The sequence below is a fragment of the Sprattus sprattus genome (genome assembly GCF_963457725.1).
Source record: "Sprattus sprattus genome assembly, chromosome: 7".
Lineage (NCBI taxonomy): Eukaryota > Metazoa > Chordata > Actinopteri > Clupeiformes > Clupeidae > Sprattus > Sprattus sprattus.
Window position 1 is genome coordinate 34,737,771 of NC_137926.1, and position 19,488 is coordinate 34,757,258.

Consider the following 19,488-nt stretch of genomic DNA (forward strand, 5'->3'; position numbering starts at 1 on the left):
TTCTATGTTCAGTGTTTCAGTCTGTTATACCATAGACATGAATGTATTAGTACCTTACCGTAACTGTTCTATGTTCAGTGTTTTAGTCTGTTATACCATAGACATGAATGTATTAGTACCAGTATCTGTTCTTTGTTCAGTGTTTCAGTCTGTTATACCATAGACATGAATGTATTAGTACCTTACCGTAACTGTTCTTTGTTCAGTGTTTTAGTCTGTTATACCATAGACATGAATGTATTAGTACCTTACCGTAACTGTTCTTTGTTCAGTGTTTCAGTCTGTTATACCATAGACATGAATGTATTAGTACGTTACCGTTACTGTTCTTATTTCAGTGTTTCAGTCTGTTATACCATAGACATTAATGTATTACTACCTTACCGTAACTGTTCTTTGTTCAGTGTTTAAGTCTGTTATACCATAGACATGTCCATGCCTCCCACAGGGAACACTACCTCGAGTTTTCATCTGTACATGGTCCTTTGTCTGCAGTTCTAGAGTGAGTAGAGCACAATATAATTTCATCACTGGCCTCTGTGTTCCAACTGTTAAGTAATATAGAGTACATTTTAGTTTAAGTGAAACCTCCTAAGAATAATACTGTAAAGCTTCCAAAAAGGTTCAGGTTCAGGGTGACTTAAATTGCACTTCCCTGAGTGACCACTAGAGGCCAGTACTTGATAGTGTGAGACTGAGGTACTTCTCCTCCATGGGGCCTCTGCCAACTAAATACCAAGTCTATACACTAGCCTAGGAGAGAAAGGTTTATTTGCCTGATGATTACAGATGATTATATACACACACACACACACACACACACACACACAAACGTATGTATATTATGTATGGATAAAGTAAACAAAACCACATTTATCAAATGTTTAGAGAAACTACAATTGAATGATAATATGAATTACTCTGTTTTTGAGTGTGTTTATTTTTTTCTGTCAATGGAAGAAGCTTCTTCTTGCATAAGCCACCTAGCTCCTTCATGTTCCCTGTCAATGCAGCACAAGGGCATCTAAAGGTCATGCCCCTGCACGTAAGACCATGCTCAAGAAGGAATGTAGGTTGTTCAGTGTTGCCAGGTCAATGTGTCTTCTCTAAATGGGAGCTATATCATGTAGAAGCTATATCATGACCAATCACATAATCAATCACATACTAAGAAATTAATGCAAATTAAAAAATAGACACTAAAACTTGCCTTGATCAATTGATAGCATTTGCAGTGACTGGAAAACCTGTGTACATTTCATTCCATTTTCTGTTATTACCTCAGAATATTTGACTATCTCTACAACTGTTGCCAGGTTTACTTTATCTCTTTTACTATTGTCACCAAACCTTTCTCACAGAGGCTTTAGGATGATATTTAGTTCTCGAATTAGCCTGCATAGCTGAAGTCTTTTTTGGAGACTATTTATAGGGGTGACTGCTACAATGTCCGCTGTAACTTGATTCCAATTGCAAGTCACAGCTCGCTGGAAGTTAAAGGAGAGTCCATCTTTCCCCCTTTGACTGTGTCAGAGACAGGCTGATGGAGTCTGCTGGAGCACAGGGACCTTCACCAGCCACCCACTGGCTGCTCCCTCCAGGGCCCTGTGTCTTAGACGACGACGAGGAGGAGGAGGATGCGGAGATCACTGGGATCAGACCAAAGAGCTCCCCTCTGCCCAAGAGAAGGAGCTCAGAGTCCTTGGATAGTTGTGATCTGCAACCCCCACCCTCCAACACCAGAAGGGTGTCATTTGCTGACGCCTATGGTCTGAGTCTGGTGTCTGTGAAGGAGTTCAGGGGGTGGGATGTGACTGATCCTCCAGGAGGCTTTCTTATGGGGGACACTGGAGAACCAGACAAATATGTCCTGTCCTCCCCGTTCTCCACCCCACTCCCCACTGAGGAGCTTCAGAGGAGGGTTAAGGAGCAGAAGCTGGAGCTGGAGAGTCTCACGTTACTCCCGGGAACCACAACTCTGAGGGGGGTGGTACGAGTCTTAAACATGTGTTACGGAAAGATGGTGTATGTGCGTATGTCTCTAGATCTGTGGAAAAGCCACTTTGATTTGCTGACTGAGTACATCCCTGGATCCGTTAAGGAGACGACAGACTGCTTTTCATTCAAGCACACGTTAGTGCCACGGTCCAGCGACGACGAGGCCCGACTGGACTTCTGTCTGCGATACGAGACAGACCTGGGAGTCTTTTGGGCAAACAATGGTGGACATAATTATGTAGTATTTTGCCACAAAAAAACAGAAGTGGCTGAACAAAAGGATATTTGCATAAAGAAGAAAAGCTGCCTGAAAGCTGCAAGGTATGAAGTCATTATAATCTCCCACAGCAGGAGTCTAATGTATTCATCAGACACGCTGGTTCAGAGATATTATTCTATACAAATATTCTATTTGAAGTGTGATCACTGTCGGAGTATGAAATTCAAGCATGTACGTACGTCCGTCTATGTGTGTATGTACGCAGTGGTGTAGTCCAGGGTATACACAGGTATACGGAGTATACCCACATTTTTTTTCAGTCAGCATTGCATATACCCACTTCTCAAAACATGGCCTTTATCCTGTGTTGTATGGGCTGCTTAAAAAAATAAGAGTATACCCACTTTTCCAGGGACCACTACACCACTGTACGTACGTGTGTATGTATAAATGCGCATTGGTCAATGTAACAGACTGAGGACAGATCCAATAGTTCCTTAATTGCATGACAGAAGCCTACATTAGATGAGGTACTTAGTAGTTACAGGAGTACTTGTATTTGTCTAATAATCATTTGGTTTACATCTACATAATGGTCTACATAAAATTCACTTTGGAAATACAATACTTAGAAGCAAGGTTAATATACACAGCTGGTTTGGGAAATAATCTTAAAAATCAATGTAAGCTGAGAAAGCAATCATCCACGGTGTGGGACACTGAAGTGTGCTCTTTAAAACATTTATATCAGATATGCTAGTTGCACATATCAGTTAAGTTTTATTATAGTATATCTATTTATTATCAAATGTAGTTTCAGGTACCTCTTCAAAATAGGTCCTAGTACACTCTTTATGATGGTGTGGCTCTTGCACAGGTATGGATGCTTTCATGCATGGAAACCTCTCGAAGAATTGTATCTGATTTAGGTTTATTTGAATATGGTTTATTCTTCACTGGCTTTAACAATGTGCTGTTGTAATGGACGTGCTCCATCTTCTTTCCTAGCCAAAGCAAATCCTCCAGCATGAATCCAAGCTCAAACGAAATCCCAGGTAATGATTGTATAATACATGCAGTACAATTGCTGATATTTGACATTAAGGGTTTCTAAAACGAAACCACTACACACAAAAAAACATGATTGTCATTTTTAATAAATCACCAGCGACGTCAAATACTGTAAATAGCTTGTTAAGTAAATATTGATCCCAGATCAGTAACATAATTCAATTTCTATGTGAAAATATCTCTGCATTATGTTGTTGAATTGAAAATGAAAGTATTATTTTGTTCATTCATTTTAAAACATGTGTTGGCAAGATCTCGCATGTCACATTTTTATTTCCAGATGATCTCAGCCCTGGGGATAACTCCTCTGTCAAAGCGCCTCTGGAGACACCAACAGTAACACAAAACACAGCAGAACAGAAGGAGAAGTTATCGGTGAGATGGCTCCTACTCTTGGTTCTCCTGTGCATAACAATACAATGGATTACAATATTACGGCCATGAAAAGGACATATGATTATATTTTTATTATATTCTTTTTTTTTAAAGTGTTAAAATGTATTATGACAAACACAATACATTCATGACATGCATTGCCTTCTTCACTGTTAAGTGGTAAAATGAGCTCAAACTGATTTAGTGCTTAGTATGGGTAGTACTAGTCTCATGACAACACTGGGCACACGTTTGATCGAACAGCCCTGTTCTGTACATTTTCTGAGATCACACTTATCCTGTAATATGGCTTTGCTTCTTATATCACATCCACAACTATTTTCATTTTTAAATAAAAACAAAGATTCATGCTGATATTTTTGATGATGGATAGGAGGCAAAGAAACAGAACTCTAGACGAAGACGACAACGAAGGGCTGCAAAATTGGCCTTGGTACAAGACTACTTTCTCAACAAAGATACAGGAATAGAAAATGAGGAGGCGAGAAGGCAGCAGACATTACATGGTGACAATCCTCCACTTCAGAATGAATCATCACGTGATCATGAAACTCACATTCCAACAGCATCAGTATCATCTACAGCACATAGAGGAAGCACGCCAACACATGAACCAGATGCCGAAATGTGCAGCAATACTACATCTGGTTCCCACAAAGACTCGACAAGTAAAACGTGCTCTAATGTTGGTCCTCTTGGTCAAACCTGCCATATGGATTGGGCCATTACAGATCGCAAAGACCTGGATGAGATAAAAATAAAGAAAAGTGCTGCAGGATATTCAGAATTCAGGGAAACTGACCGCAAATCTGACAAAAAGAAGAACAATAAATCAGAGAATGAAGGTAATATGAATAGATCACTTGGAGAGAGCTTTGCAGAAACATTCAAGGAAAATAGCAAAAAAGACTGTCCAAATGTCAGTGTCTTTACTTTTGAGACTGTTGTGGCCCCATTGTACCATGAAGTATTTATCAGGATGGACACTAAAAGAAAAGAGGTGACTGAGAAGGAATTGAAAAATGACTCAAAACATGACCAAGTGGATGAAATAACCCCCCTAGCCGGCACACAGACAAGCCAATGTCCCCTTATGAAGAAAACTGTGTCAAATACCTCAGAACATAAAATCATAAACAAATTACTGCCTAAAATTGATGAAAAGGAACACTCTGATTTAGCGGCAAATGATTATTTAATCTGTCAAAGACCTAACACCAAACAGGAACAGCTAGTTTGTGAAAAAACATTAACATTATTCCATGCACAAAACACAGAACGACCCCAAGACACTGCAAACACTGATGGTAGCAACCAACCAAAATATCCTCTTTATGGAACCCAAAACGTTCAAGATGAGCAGAAACATACCCAGTCACCTCAATGTCACCAGGAAGTAGTGGAACAACCTCCAGCTGACTCCACCCTGGGTCAAAGTTCCCTACCAGTGAATTCTACCAAAGCAGATATAGACATAGATCATATTCAGCCTCACATGAACATAGCATACTGCCTTTCTGTAAGCCCTTTAGGGAATGTAGATTATGAGGTAGAAACGAGAATGGAGGTTCAGCCACACAATTCACAAGATTCAGAGGAGCAGCTTTCTGTGCCCATGGATGATATACTTCCGGAGGCTCCTCATTCCCCCAGAACAACCCAAGGTCCAGATGTATGTCCAGAGTGCACAAGGACTGATGATGGAACTGAAGACGATCCTGTCCTTTTACTAGCACAGTCAGACAACTTTAGAGTTACGCGTGACATTAAAAGTACTTTCCTGGACACTATACATATCCAGACGCAAACCAAAGAAGATTCAAGGGAAGTTCAAACTCAAACTAGAGAGGACACACTCAGCGCCTTTGATCGTGAGCCCAACTCTCCAGACACTCATGACACGTTAGTAACTCTGCAAAACACGGATCTTACCAAAGAACAAACTTCAGACCTCAAACCTACACTGACTTTTGACAAAAAGCTGGGCCAAAGTTCTAAAGAAATCCTGCAGAAGACATCTGGAATTGCAGAAAACTCTCTAAACCTCAATGAAGGTGGAAGTGGAACAGCACCAGATTGTGATAAGGCAGAAGACCATGACCATAAGGAGCCATGCCTTTTCGTGAGTGAAGAAATGGGAGTACAACATGGATCCTCTCCAGCCTTTCTGGAGTCATCTTCCCCCCATGAAGTGACTGAGAACACCACTTTTACAACATCCCCAATCTCCACTGAGTGTAAAGACAGCCAAGGTGATCTGGATCGAGTTGAATTCAATGAGAATAATGATGGAGAAACTGAAATACTGAATGAATCACACAAGTGTGACAGCTGTGCCAGTGAGCAAACTCATCTGGCAATCCCTGATGAGGGTAGACAGTCTTTTGAAGGACAAAATCATAATGATTGGTGTGATATGAAGCTGGAACAGGAGAGCTCAGTTTCTATTGACACTCAAAGCCAAGAGGACCCAACTCTGACACAGACCTCAAATAAAGATGAAATATCAGCCCAAAACCCAGGGACAACAGATACCCAACTATTAAATACCTCACACTTAAAGAAGACAATGGATAAGAGCCAAGAGCAAGCCGAAAATGACCTCATCTCAGAACCTGACATCAAATGTATGCAAAGTAGAGGCTGCCTGGATACCACATGTGTCCAGGCTGAAGCTGAAGAAGAGTCCACACTACTGGCCCAAAACAGCAGAGCCACATTCACTGAAAGACGAGAGGAATTTGCTCAGCCAGTCACTAATCCTGACATCTTTATACCAGACAATTGTCAGGACACTCGACTTACCCTGGCCCAAATATTAGATACCACAAACACACCTAACAAGAATGTAATCCAAACTGATGAAGAAAACACTCTACTGCAACCAAGGGATACAGAGCAGTCAAATCATCTCCATATACTAGAAATCTGTAAGGTAGTGCCACAATATGACACTTTTAAACACACTGAACTTGGACAAAGGCCTGAGCAAAACATATCAGTTCCATCCAACACAGAAAAAGACATTCTAAGCATCACACCTGAACAGCACAGAACATCACTCTTCTCCACAGAATCTACAATCAACCAAAATAAAGGGCATAATGCTGAAGCAAAAGAAGATACTACCAATACAGAAACTGATTCAGTGAATGGATCACACAAGGGTGGCAGTTTAACAGATGAAGCCAACGAACAGACAGTCACAGATAGAGGTATTTCTGAAGGACAGGCAGACATTCTGGATGATTTAATGCAGCAGTCATTTCTAATATTAAAAGACACCAAAATGCACACTACAGATTCCTTTGACCCAACTCCAACCCAACTTCAGGTAAGTACAGCACCAGCCGAGTTGGGAAATGCTAATATGAAAGAAGAGAGTGAAAAGATTGAGACACTGAAAGATTCAAACAAAGAATGCTGTGCTAAAGGATCAACGGAACAGACATCTGTGGGTGAAGAGGTGTATGACGGGGAAGAACAGGCAGAGCCATGGGCTGATGTGATGTCACCTGAGTGGACTGATGCAGATGACCCCAGAGTTTCTCCTGCAGTTGGTAGCAGTACAGGCAGCACTGAGATCAGGAGTGATGAGGCTAACATTAGCACTGATTCCATTATGGGTTCAACATGGAAACAGGAGAGAGATTTGAACAAAGACTTGCTCATGGTGGACTGCCACATTCAGAATAAGGTAGATGAAGGAGAATTTGAAAGTATGGAGAAAGTAACTCAGGATTGTGAGTTAAAAGAAAGTGAACATGAAGCGTACCATGACAATGCAAAACATGGTGATGGGGAATACAGTTATTTCAGTCCTGATTCTCATTGGGTGGTAAATGAGGTCAACTATGTCTCCGAGACATTAATGGCCCAGGAATACGTTAAAGAGGGAGAACCAGTTGGAGAAGCAGAAGAAAGTGATTCTGTTAAAGGAAGTGAAGAAAGGAATAAGCTGCTAGGAAATGACCAATCAATGGAAATACCTGTCAAACCCCTGGCTGGTGGTGTGGAGGAAACAAGGAGCCAGCTCACGGATAGCTTCTCAGAGTTGGGAGACGGGCTCCGGGAATTAGAAAATGGGACTAAAGCTGAAGATGACACATCAGGAATAGAGGAAAGCTCCTTGATAGTTGAAGAGGGGGGGTCAGTCTCAGGTGATAACTCAACAGAATCTGTGTCCGATGACGAGATGGAGCTCTACATGCACGCTCTGAGAGCAGCTCAAAGATCTCAACTCAAAGACTCCACTGGCCCTGGAAAGAGAGATGCAGGCCTTTCTGCTTTCAAAAGGTCATCTGTGAGTAAGGTAGGCAGTGCGCTGCCATCCATCACTGAATCTGTTGATGAAGACGATCGACTCACTGCTGCACTGACAAAAACTATAAACCAACAGCCGGTCAGAAACCCAGCCCCGGTGTCTGCCCATGATGATGCTGACACCACTGGAGTGAACTGGACTGAGTGGACAGAGCGCTTGACTTTTGAAAACGTGTCAAAGGTGTTCGTGTGCATGCTGTTGTTTGTGATATTCATGGTGACAGCTTACTATTATGACTTTATGGCTTGCTTTGTTCTTTACATGTTCACTGCATACTGGCTTTTCAGTCCGGAGATACCACAAATGAAATGAAAGAACTTAGCAAAGAACTTACTTGTGTGAGACAAAACTGTTCATTTAACCTTTCAGCAATGTGTACATGACCTCAAAATTCTACTGGCTTTCTTGCTAGCTTAGACATGGACTATTGATTTATATAAATCTGACTCCATATAGCCTGTGATGCAATAACATATATCCTATCAGTACTTCATTAAACTGTAACACAAAAACTGAAATAATTCCAAGTCCCTATATATTTATCACACAACCCCGGCATTACACGGAAACAGTGATGATGGTACTTAGTAGCCGAGTGACAGATTAGACACCAGTAGGATAAGGTCCCAAGGGATTATCTTTCATCTAAAAAGGAAGTCATAAAAAGACACTGTCGTCGTCAGTTTGGTATTTCTGGCTTTTGATTCATTGCAATGAGATGATTGTGCACTGAACACTCAGGCTTTTGATTCATTGCAATGAGGTGATTGTGCACTGAACACTCTGGCCCACGTGGGCTTCACGCTTCTGGGGTGGGGTCGCATAGTTGGAGATTTTACAGTTGAGGTTGTACAGTTTGAGGAAGTCAGTTTTGCTCTGCATCAAAATAGAAGCTGGAGGGTGCCATGAGTGACCACAAACCTCATTCATACAGTTAAGCTAGATTTTTGTTTTGTTTTAAAGTGTTGTGAAAATGATACATTCTTATGAATGCCATAAAACATGGCGGCAGGGTGAGTGTGAAGTGGATCCAGGGTGAGGGACGTGTCTGGCTGAGCAGCTGTTCCATGCTCAAACACATGGCACACCAGAGGGTAACAACATAAGCCCAGTAAAGCCCTGAGTGACCTACTAGCCACAAAGGACATCTGAGAAGGTCAAGACAAAACCCAGTCATCCGCATTCAGGCTCCCACCTCCCCACACAACTCTCGTCGTAGCCCATACCTAAACAGTACCATCTTATGTTGAAAAGGAGGGGGGGGGGAAACAAAACACACAGTCTATGAAGGCATTTTTGTACAAAATGTATTTGAAAGTATACCCATTGCATTTCAAGATGAATATCTTGATGCGGAAAGTTACAGATTCCAAAAGTTCAACCGTCCAGATCAGTATAAAACAACAGAGCAGTGACTGGCGACCACATCACAACAGGCGCCATCATTATCTCAATAATAAACCATACATATACTATTTTCAATGCTTTTTTTGTATCAGGTATATTATCCTACATTTAAATGTACACATCCCTGAAAATTAAAAATTCTGTAAAAAGATACTCATTATGGAAAAACTACACAGACTTTGACATATATATTTATATATCTAGAGAGATAAATACAAACATTTGGGAAGCAGGCCACTGTGGAAGGTCGTTTCTATAGATCAGATCTGGTCCATCTAGCCTAATATCTCTGGTAGCTGTAATATCAGCTGGTCTACTACTTTTATCCAGACATGGAAGAAAATTTAAAACACATTTTTTTTGGTTACTTGTGAAAGATGCACTCTTGTTTTGTTTTATAACTATAGTGGTGATTAGTATTTATAACAAAAAGTTAAACATCTTCTTTAAAAGTCATGACCATAAGAGTGATAAAACACACGCACGCACGCAGGCACGCACGCACGCACACACACACACACACACAAAATGATTTGCACCATGGAAACGAAAAGTATTTGTAATGCCAGTTGCAAACTTGCTTCTGTTGTAATAACTTAAAGAAATGGGAAATCTATTGAGAAACACTCCATACAGTATTTGTTAGCCCTATTAGAGTTATGCTTTTGTGGCCAAAACATTGCACAGGTCGTAGCACCAGTAAAGACACACCACATTGATGTGAGGGACTCACATTTGCGTACAGTATACATACTAAGAGAGGTCACATTGAGTACCAGCAATGAGGAAAATAAATTAGTGTTGGTAGACTTACAGACTATGTACAGATTAGTTAAATACTCAGCTACTGCAGGAAAGATGATGATGGGAGTGGAGTGCATGGCATGATGGCAGAGGGGTTTGCAGCAGCCTTTGCAGCACATGAGAGAGGGGGACTGCTATGTTCTGTTCTGTTCTGCAGCTGACTCCCAGCAGATCAGAGAGAAAACCATTCAAGATGCTTAAGGCCCACGACCGGCCCACGACCGGCCTGCCTCCGGGCCACTAGTCCTGGGCTGCTGGGATTGGGATGCCTGAGAGATCCTACAAGAGAGGCACACAGAAGTCTCATCTGTCACTGAAGTTGCATAAAGGCTCATCCACAACCCAGCTCTTGTGGACGAGGACACAGAGCCGGACAGCATGGCAATGCAGTGGCCATCTTCTCAAAGGTCTTGTCCATGCTAAGGATTAGGATCTTCTGAGAGTTAGGATGCCATTGCCTATAGGAAAATAAAACCACACACTTTTGAGACACCATTCAACCCATCACCTTTATTTGATCCTGGTTATTGTTATACTAGACTTCAATAACCATGAAGAATGTGTGTAGCATCCAGCTGTGGACGTGTGGCGGCAGCTCTCACCAGTTGGGCTTGCTGCCGCAGGAGGGGGCGAGGGAGGGTTTCTCCGTGGACCTGCACGCCGTCGCCTCTCCGCCCTGCAGCTCGCCCAGGGGCCGCGTGATGAGCACGCCGCTGTGAGGGCGCTCGACCGCATGGAGCGTCCTGCAACCTGTGATCTGCACAACACACAGCAACACACTCATCCACTGAAACAGTACACACGCAGAGGGCAATAGTTCAACACATACATTTACAAGACCCTGGACAAATGGGAAAACATGTTCAACACATTTATGCAGTATTTAGGCCAAGTGTTCCTTGTAAACAGAAAATATACTATTTTGCTACAAACATGTTGCACACAAAATTTGAGGTTATATTCTGTCACAAACGGCACACGTAAAATGGTCACATCAGACAAATACTACACACTCAATATCAGTGGAGTAAACCAACTTTAGCAAACTATTGCGGTCCTGTATAACAGAAAAAGACCCATCCAAACTCACCTATTGAACCGTTAGCTTTGGATTCAGTCTCCTTGGGTGAAATTAACTCGTTTTTATCATCAACAGTGTTTCTCCGCGCTAAAGCTGGCTTCTCTCGTCCACATTTGGGTGCAATGCTGGTGCTGCGTGTGCATGAGGGGGAAAATAAACAGTGTTTTGTATTTGGACCCTGACTTGGCCAATCAAACCAAACATCTGGAGCAGTCTTTAGGTGTTCCCTCACGCACACGCTGCTCATTACGTCTGTCAAAACTCAGCCAAGCGTAGCCTTGGTTACGTCACAGGGGAGAGGTTTAACCCCATGTTAAAGATCATGTCATTCGGGGGGAAACAGTGGGAATGTGTCAGGACTGCCCGTCAAAATGCACCCGTTTACTTGAGACAGATTGCTACATGACTGATGTGATATGAAATATGCATTCTAGCTAGATTAAAAAAAAAAAAAAAAAAAGGGGTTCATGCACTCATCACTACAGGCTACTCCGACGCCTGATCCCAGACCTGTGGCACTACCTTGCTGTGCTGTGTGCGCTGCTATTAGATGATATGCTGGACTCGGAGACACAGCGCCGACGAGGCTCCAGTGACCTAGTGACACCCAGCTCCTGCTTGATCACAAAGCCATTATATAGACCTACAATGAATTAAAAACAAGAGAATCACAGCAACATGTTAAAATGTGTTTAACATATTCTGGGTTGAAGGAATGTGTTAGAACAGGCAAGCAGGTTTTGATATCTCATTCATTTTGGACACAGAAGTCCAAATTAATAATGGAATAAAATCCAATGAAAGTTTAGATTTTTTAAGATTATTTAAATCACATACATCCCTTGAAGTAACACAGGATCTAAATTCATAGAAACATTTTCAGATAAAAAACATGGCATTATGTAATACCCTGTAATATGTAATGTCATGACGTACCCGTGTCCAAGCGCTTGATGGGAGACTCCTCGTCGTCAGCCAGCCCATCACTACTGGCACTGTGGGTCCTCTTCCTGGGCTGGAGGAGCGTCTCTAGTCTGGGGATGACCACAGACAGGAAGGTGGTGGTGCCCAGCTGAGGGCCTCTGATGGGGCTCTTTGGGGGCTTCTGGGGGCTGACGCTCTTGGATTTGCGGAAGAGGACAGCAGTGCGGCGGTTGACAGACGTGGAGGTTTCAGCAAGTGTGGATGTGGCAAGTAGACTCAGACCGTTAGTGGGGAGCAGCAGGTCTGGGCTGGTGCCGCTGGGCACTGAGGCCTCTTCTCCATCCAGTGGGTCTGCCTTGGAACCTTCCTCAGGAGTGGCTTCTTCCTGATTCAATGTTGGGGGTTCTGATTGACACACTGAGATCTGGATTTCAGGTAAGCGCTCAGTAGACTCCAGTTTTGGAAGTAAAGGATGGTGTTCTAGAAGGACAAAAATCACCAAACAAAGGAAGTCACAAAAAATTGCAAATATTTTTAGCTTCCCTATTTTTGTTAACAGGTCAGGAAAAGCATGAAAGCTATAGTGTTACCGACCATATCTGAGAAAGCATCCTAATATGAACTCAGTGTTAACTGATATTGCTTAACCTGAAAAATCACAGCAACACTACAACAGTGTGAAGCAAAAAGGCCTGGAGATACGCACGCTCTTCACGTGAGACTGGTTCCACGGGGGACTCCTTGACCTCCTCCACAGGTTTCATGCTGTCAGTGGGAAGACGCTGGCTGCTCGTGCTCACGCTCATCTCACTCCGGACATCGTTGATTGTTTTCTTAAGCAACTTGAGCCGTTTGTTTCGTGACGGGCTGGACTTCATACTGCTGAGCAGGTCCAGGTGGTCCAGTAGCTGTTTCAGCTGCTCCTCCTGGGCCAGGTGTCTGCGGCTCACTGGGTTCAACAGGCGGTCGACTGACAGGGGCCGAGACAGAAGATGTGAGCCATAGGAGTGGGAGACAAACGGCAATAATAACAGCTTAGTTAAGCAGCTTTTGGAATGTCTCTTACCATCATCCCAGGAGAAGGTGGGGGGGGGCTCCATCTTGGGGGGCTCAGGAAGATGCATTCCGCTGGGGAAATCAAAGCCAATCCTCTCTGCGTCTCGACGCGCCTTCCTCAGGATAACCCCGCCGAGGTCCCGCATGCGGACAGCAGCGCGGTAGAAGAAGTTGTCCTTGGCGTTGTATTTCATGCAGTTAGCAATGATGAGGTTGAAGTCATCTTCAAACTCGTCAAGGTTTCTGTAACCGTGAGCGTCTATACGTTTCCTAACGGTAGAGAAGTCCATTGGGTGTTTGATGACATCCAAATAATCTGGAACCTGAAGTTGAATCAAATACACATCACATAGTCATTCTTCAACTTTCAATCACTTGTGCCACTCTGGGCTGTCATTTGAATTGATCTAATTATATTATTACAGCAGTACTGGCTGAAGTAAAGTGAAAGTAAATGAGGCATCAGGGTCATATTTCTGAGCCCAGTCACACAATCTTTCTTCTTCTTGTTTTTCTTGCCTTCTCAGAACCTCTCACAAATACACACTGCACACCATCACAGATGTCATCAGCAAGTTACAGGGACTTGTTTATCTCTATAAACAGACACAACACAAACATTCTGCAAGGTTGGCACCCCTTCAGGCCTAAAAAAGGAAGCTTATATATTACTAGTCTGCCTTTGGGAATTGAACCTGGCCCGTGGGAGACAGGCATGCGAACCACAAGGCTTAAAGTGGTTACAGTTAGTCACATGTTCAGTGTGGCCTCAGGAAGTGAAGATTACACACCACACCACTACCCCTTTACACTCCGCACGTACGCAGCAACATGGGCTAGGGTCCTCCTCTAGTTGGTCCACAATGTGGCAGAAAACTGGGACCTTGGACATGCCAGACAGGCATACCACAAGACTCAAAGCCCTGGCTGCTGTTCTCGTAACTTGTGCAGCCATATGAGAAGCAACGCAGTGACCTGTTCCATTAATTCCTCCATTCTTTACTCCCCATCTGGGTCACAAAACCCCTCAGGGCTCAAACCTTGACGATGACCACAGTAGAAGCAAGCTAACCACAAAGCTAAAGGCAAGCCCACTTCGTCCCATGACCAGCCTACAAGACACTTCACTGAGGCCCACAGTTAAATATACACAGCTGAGAATGTTGTGATGGTAATACTAATCAGTCGTGGATCGACTTATCCGGCCCTTAAAGATGCCTTAACATCAACTACAAATGTAATGGCCGACTAAAGAGCTAAATGATTTAAGATATGAATCCATTGCAAACAGATACTGAGCACATCACCAGAAGCACCTAGGTACGGCACTATGCCATAGATCAGGAGAGCAGACCCAAAACGTCTGAGAAGGAACACGGTGTTGGAGCAGCTAGTCTACAGGGCAGACATGACATGAGTGGACGTGATACTGAAGATTCAATGACCAAACATTCTATGGAGGCTAGCATGATAAAGGAGATAGACGTGGATTCAACATATAGATTTGATATCGGTTTACAAATTAACATTTATGGATAGCTAACTGTGGCTAGCATTACCCAAGTAAACATAGCTACTTATCTCACATTAAGGTTACAAATGTCAACAATAATAAAAAGTCCTTTCCAAACCAGAAGCAGGAGTGTATGTATTTAATGTATTCTCAAAATCTATGAACTGTGCTGCACAAAAAAGCGACTAGCCACACTGCAAAGCAAATGTCCTGACATCTTGCTATATGTATTCCATGGGAATGGAAATGGATGCAATTTGTTATTCTGATGAAATTTCATGTTATTCCCAAACCAGAGTACTGCACAGTACTTCACAAGCATAATCAAACAACTAGCATCAGCAAGTCAAACGGTTTCTACTGAAATGTGCTTCGCTTTGAGCCGATGAGTATTGTGAGGGTTATTCTACTGAGGAAATGTGTGAATTTCGAAACCATCAATCAGTCTCCAGGAGTTAATTATTGACCTAAAAACAGATCATTGTGCTAAGCGAGCCAGAGGCATATGAATACCCATGTTGTTGCAATAACCTACCTCTGTGACACAGACAGGTTGAGCAAAGATCTTGGCCTGGTCCTTCTCCCTGAGCTGCTCCAGAACTGCTCTCAGAAGAATGGTGAACGGCGTGAGCTGCATCTCAAGCACAGACTGCTGAAGCCTCATCTGCAGAATGGAATGAGATCATGATTAAAGAGGAAGCAACATCCAGGTCAATAATATGGAGACAGCACTTGTAATAGCCCTGCAAGGCCTGTGGCAAAGTGAGGCAAAACGTGCACAGTCATTTCATATTAGCTTTTTCTTCTGGTCCCACTGAAATGCCACAGATCCCTTTGAGACCCGACGCCATTACCTCCTCTCTCTTGAGTTTCTCCCTCTTGCGGATCAGCTCCAACAGTAAGCGAGCGCGCTCCAGGTCGTGACGCAAGCGGTGCCATTCCTTCAGCTGCTCCTTGCGGCTGTGGCAATCCTTCTCACGCTGCTGCTCCTGCTGAATACAGTCAGGACACAGAAGCACCGGATGTGTCAAGAGCCCTGTCCAAAACAGGCATATACACAACACAGCATGTGGCACACGGACATCTCAAATGATTTCAACTCACCGGCTCCGGGGGTTTAAGAAGCAGGACGGCTGGGGTTGTGTGTAGCCGTCTAATGAGGGGTACACCATTCCTTGCTTGTCTCTTCAGCATCCAGTAACTAAGAACGCGCTCCACAAACAACCGCTTCCTCTGGACTGACACTTGATTTAAGATTGTGTTGAAGCTGAAATATGAAGGAAGGAGACGTGACAGGTGAGTTATGGAAGGCAGAAGAGCATTTTAGCAGCTCAACTTTCAAAGCTGGAAAAAAAAAGATGTCTTGCAGCTATTAGGAAAAAAATCTTCTGTAGGCCGGTAAAGAACATCAACCAAAATAACCTTTACTTATGCTTATTACAAAGAAACACAACAATCTTGATGACCATGAGTCTATCTAGGGCACAGTGCGTTAATAGCTTCAAAGCAAAAACAATGTCAAAATTACCTTGCTTGAGTTAAACTAGGCTCGGACACGGCTGGAACTACAGGTTCAGGTTCAGGGACAGTTTTCTTGATCTTCTTTTGCATGTGTTTCAATTTCCTTGTACCTTTGAGATCATTTTTGAGGTCATGTTTGGAGGATGCCTCGTCATAGATGCCAAGAGGCCTCCTGGTGCAGCTGCTGGGGGTGTGTGTTCCACAGAAAGCAGTCTTCTTCACTGAGAACGAAGAAGAGCCTTCCTTAGCCTCCTCTTTCACCAACTCCATTTTCATGTAGAGCCCTGCCTTCTGTGCACAACTCACATGAAAGGCAGTGTAGCAGTTGGCCCTGTGACACTGAATACAAGCTCCCACACTCTTCTCTTTGCAGAGGTAGCACGTCAGTTTCCAGCGGGCCGGGGGGATGTTGGCCACTCCGTCGATGGGCTCGATGAAGACTGTGTTGGTGAAGCCCACCTCAGGTAACCACAGAGCACACACCACATGACCCCAGCGGTCATCATCTGTCTTCTTGAGTGCACCACCTTTGTTGGGGCAGAAGACACACTCTCCTGGCTGGGAGGGGGATTGCATACAGTGACGGCAAAGCCACTGGCCTTCTGGAATATAGGGCACGCCATAGCACTCCTGGTGTACTGCTAGATTGCACATGTCACAGAAGAGAATGACATTGCTGTTTTGACATTCACCATCCATGCAGATGCAGCAAACGGCATCCTCATCAATCAGTGAGTGAGGATCCGCTTTTCCCTGGGTCTCGATGAAGGACTCCTTCTCGAATCGGTCCATAAGGAATTCAAAGACATTTTGGGAGACTGGGCTGAAGCCCTCGCTCCTTCTCTTTTCATTGATCAGCTCTAACCAGGCGTAGTCTTCCTCATCCATGTCGTACTCCACCTCCTCATCCAGCTCCTCTGAGGTCTTCTCCACATAGGTGTAGTAGTTTGAGGGCCTTCGGGGGACCAGCGGGAGATTGTATTCCACAGTGCGAATCTTGGGCTCAGGCAATGCGTGTCCCTGCACAGCTGCCCCATGTGCAGTAGTCAAGGCAGCAGTCTTTTTCTCTTGGTTGATTTTAAGGCGTGCTGAACGAACCAAGACCTGCTGTGGCTTCTCGCTGTTCTCCTTATTGCTGTTACACTCATTGATCTCTTGTGCTACAGGGTCATCATCATTAATCACATCAAGCTTGTCATAGATGCTGATCCTCTGAACTCTGCCATCAACCTCCAGATCCACCATGCGTTGAGCCTGTGCATATGTCAGAGTTTCCCGATTACGAGATGGTTTGATGGGCGATGACGGTCTCTCCTCAGAGGTTCTATGATGCCGAGTCTTTTTCTTCATTTTTAGCACCTGAGATTTCTACAACAAGAAAGAGACAGATACAATGTATGTTGTATTATAATGATCATTGTGACATTCCCTCCAAAACCATAACAGCAAATATAGAAAATACTTAGACCATGTATTAAAGCTACAAGTAGGCTATATCAGTCATATTGTTTTTCGCTAAACTACCATACAGCAGAAAAGAGGAGGTTTAACATGCGTGAAACGTGCGAACATCCTCTTAATTTTGATTCATAGCGTTTTTACTAAATGTTCTCTTTATTTTGTCACATTGACTAATAAGATAAGACAACGATCTAAATCAGCATTTAACTTGTATCTTTGCCACAGAACAACAGTTGACTGCTGCAACGATATAGAGTTCCTAATCAAAACACAACTATGGAAAGACTTCGAACAAACGACGTTTTAGAAGCGGTCATCACATCCTAATATGCAGCAATGCTTCAATGTGGTTTTAGAAAAAGCAACATTAGAAAGGCTTCAAGTTGGCACATGAAAATCGGTCAACAAGGGCGTGTTTAAAGCCTGCAATAGGGCGTGGTTAACCTCGATGTATGTCCTGTAGCAGAGAATTTCTGAAGCCAGGTGCTAGCTGACTACCCAGTAGCTAGCTAACATAGGATAGTTAGTTAAAGCTAGTTGTCGCTGGAGAGCGGAGTAACAAATAGCGATTGGAGAGTCGCAGTTTACGTAGCTAGCTAGATAGCTATATGTTATATTAAACCCCATATGTCTATGTTAAACCCACTTCACACAAGGAATGCACTTCCGTGCTCTAAATCACAACCAGAAACGTTGACAAAGCTAACGTTAATTGACAACAATCGGCCACCCGTCTAGATAAATAGATAAAACCAATACTTAAAATGGGTTCAGCCCGTAATATATCGCCAGCCGTTTAACGTTAGTCAGCTGAATTCACTTAAAATCCCAGCAACATGGCGTCAAATGGGTCCAAGACATATCTAACATTAGATTAGGTTAACGTTTTATGTCTATCCCAGCGAGCAATAGCTAACAAGTGGGTTCCGCATAGCCGTTGCTAGCTCCAAGCTATAACGTTTGTTATGCACATAATAGTGTTCCAATACATCAACAATAATGCATGTACGACTTAAAGTACTCAATTGAAACAACAGTCGATGGATGAAAGGACACACCAGAAGTGAATCGAAATATCCACACCTTAGTACTTCGAGACCTTCCGCTCCAATGGCTGAAGCAGGCGAAGCTAGCTACCACTAGCTACTATATTGTAGCTAAGGCCTCCAAAACAGCAGCGATTTCCTTCTGAATAGTCGCATCCAACGGGAGCAGCTCGTGCTTTGAGACAAAAGTTTGAAGGATACAGAGAAGTATCCAAGACAACCTATAAGATTCTAATTTCAGCCAGTTTCCGACGTTTGAAATTTCATCAAAAGCATCAATTAATTGGGGTCTTCTCTGCAAAAAATCCCCACAATAATAGCAGCGGCTTTTTGCTAGCAGGCTGGCTGACTCGCTAGCTAGCACTTTCTTCCTCAAAACAACACACAATGCGGCTGTGCTGATCAGGTGACGAGAATCGTCCTTTGTTTTGACTACCGGGTCAAAATGTATTATATTATGCCACAATAAAAGTTTCTGCTGTTACCAGACACTGTTGCCACTAACCGGACATAAGGAGATTACACATGTGTTAAAGGTACCCAGTGCAACTTTCGAGGCTTGAGACTCGAAAAATAAACATTCAATTTCTAGTCTTTTTTACACGTAGTAAGTTTCAATAACTCCATACCATTACATATCTACATTCAAGGAGCAAAGATGAGACG

General features: G+C 43.2%; 2 protein-coding genes across 2 annotated transcripts; one reads left to right on the plus strand and one right to left on the minus strand.

Moving 5' to 3' along the window:
- Positions 1-1,520: 1,520 nt before the first annotated feature.
- LOC308368263 (uncharacterized protein) lies at positions 1,521-8,516 on the plus strand. Its single transcript, XM_080842408.1, has 4 exons — positions 1,521-2,319; positions 3,227-3,273; positions 3,570-3,664; positions 4,059-8,516. The coding sequence occupies exons 1-4, from the start codon at positions 1,544-1,546 to the stop codon at positions 8,319-8,321; spliced, it is 5,181 nt and encodes a 1,726-aa protein (XP_080698534.1). The 5' UTR covers positions 1,521-1,543; the 3' UTR covers positions 8,322-8,516.
- Positions 8,517-9,320: 804 nt separating this feature from the next.
- LOC308368139 (bromodomain-containing protein 1-like) lies at positions 9,321-19,187 on the minus strand. Its single transcript, XM_080842228.1, has 12 exons — positions 18,860-19,187; positions 16,323-17,683; positions 15,899-16,061; positions 15,649-15,786; positions 15,330-15,458; positions 13,292-13,604; positions 12,932-13,195; positions 12,238-12,705; positions 11,824-11,944; positions 11,311-11,432; positions 10,823-10,977; positions 9,321-10,678 (listed from the first exon to the last, which is right to left on the minus strand). Exons 2-12 carry the CDS (start codon positions 17,663-17,665, stop codon positions 10,664-10,666), a joined length of 3,231 nt encoding a protein of 1,076 aa, XP_080698354.1. The 5' UTR covers positions 17,666-17,683; positions 18,860-19,187; the 3' UTR covers positions 9,321-10,663.
- Positions 19,188-19,488: the final 301 nt, after the last annotated feature.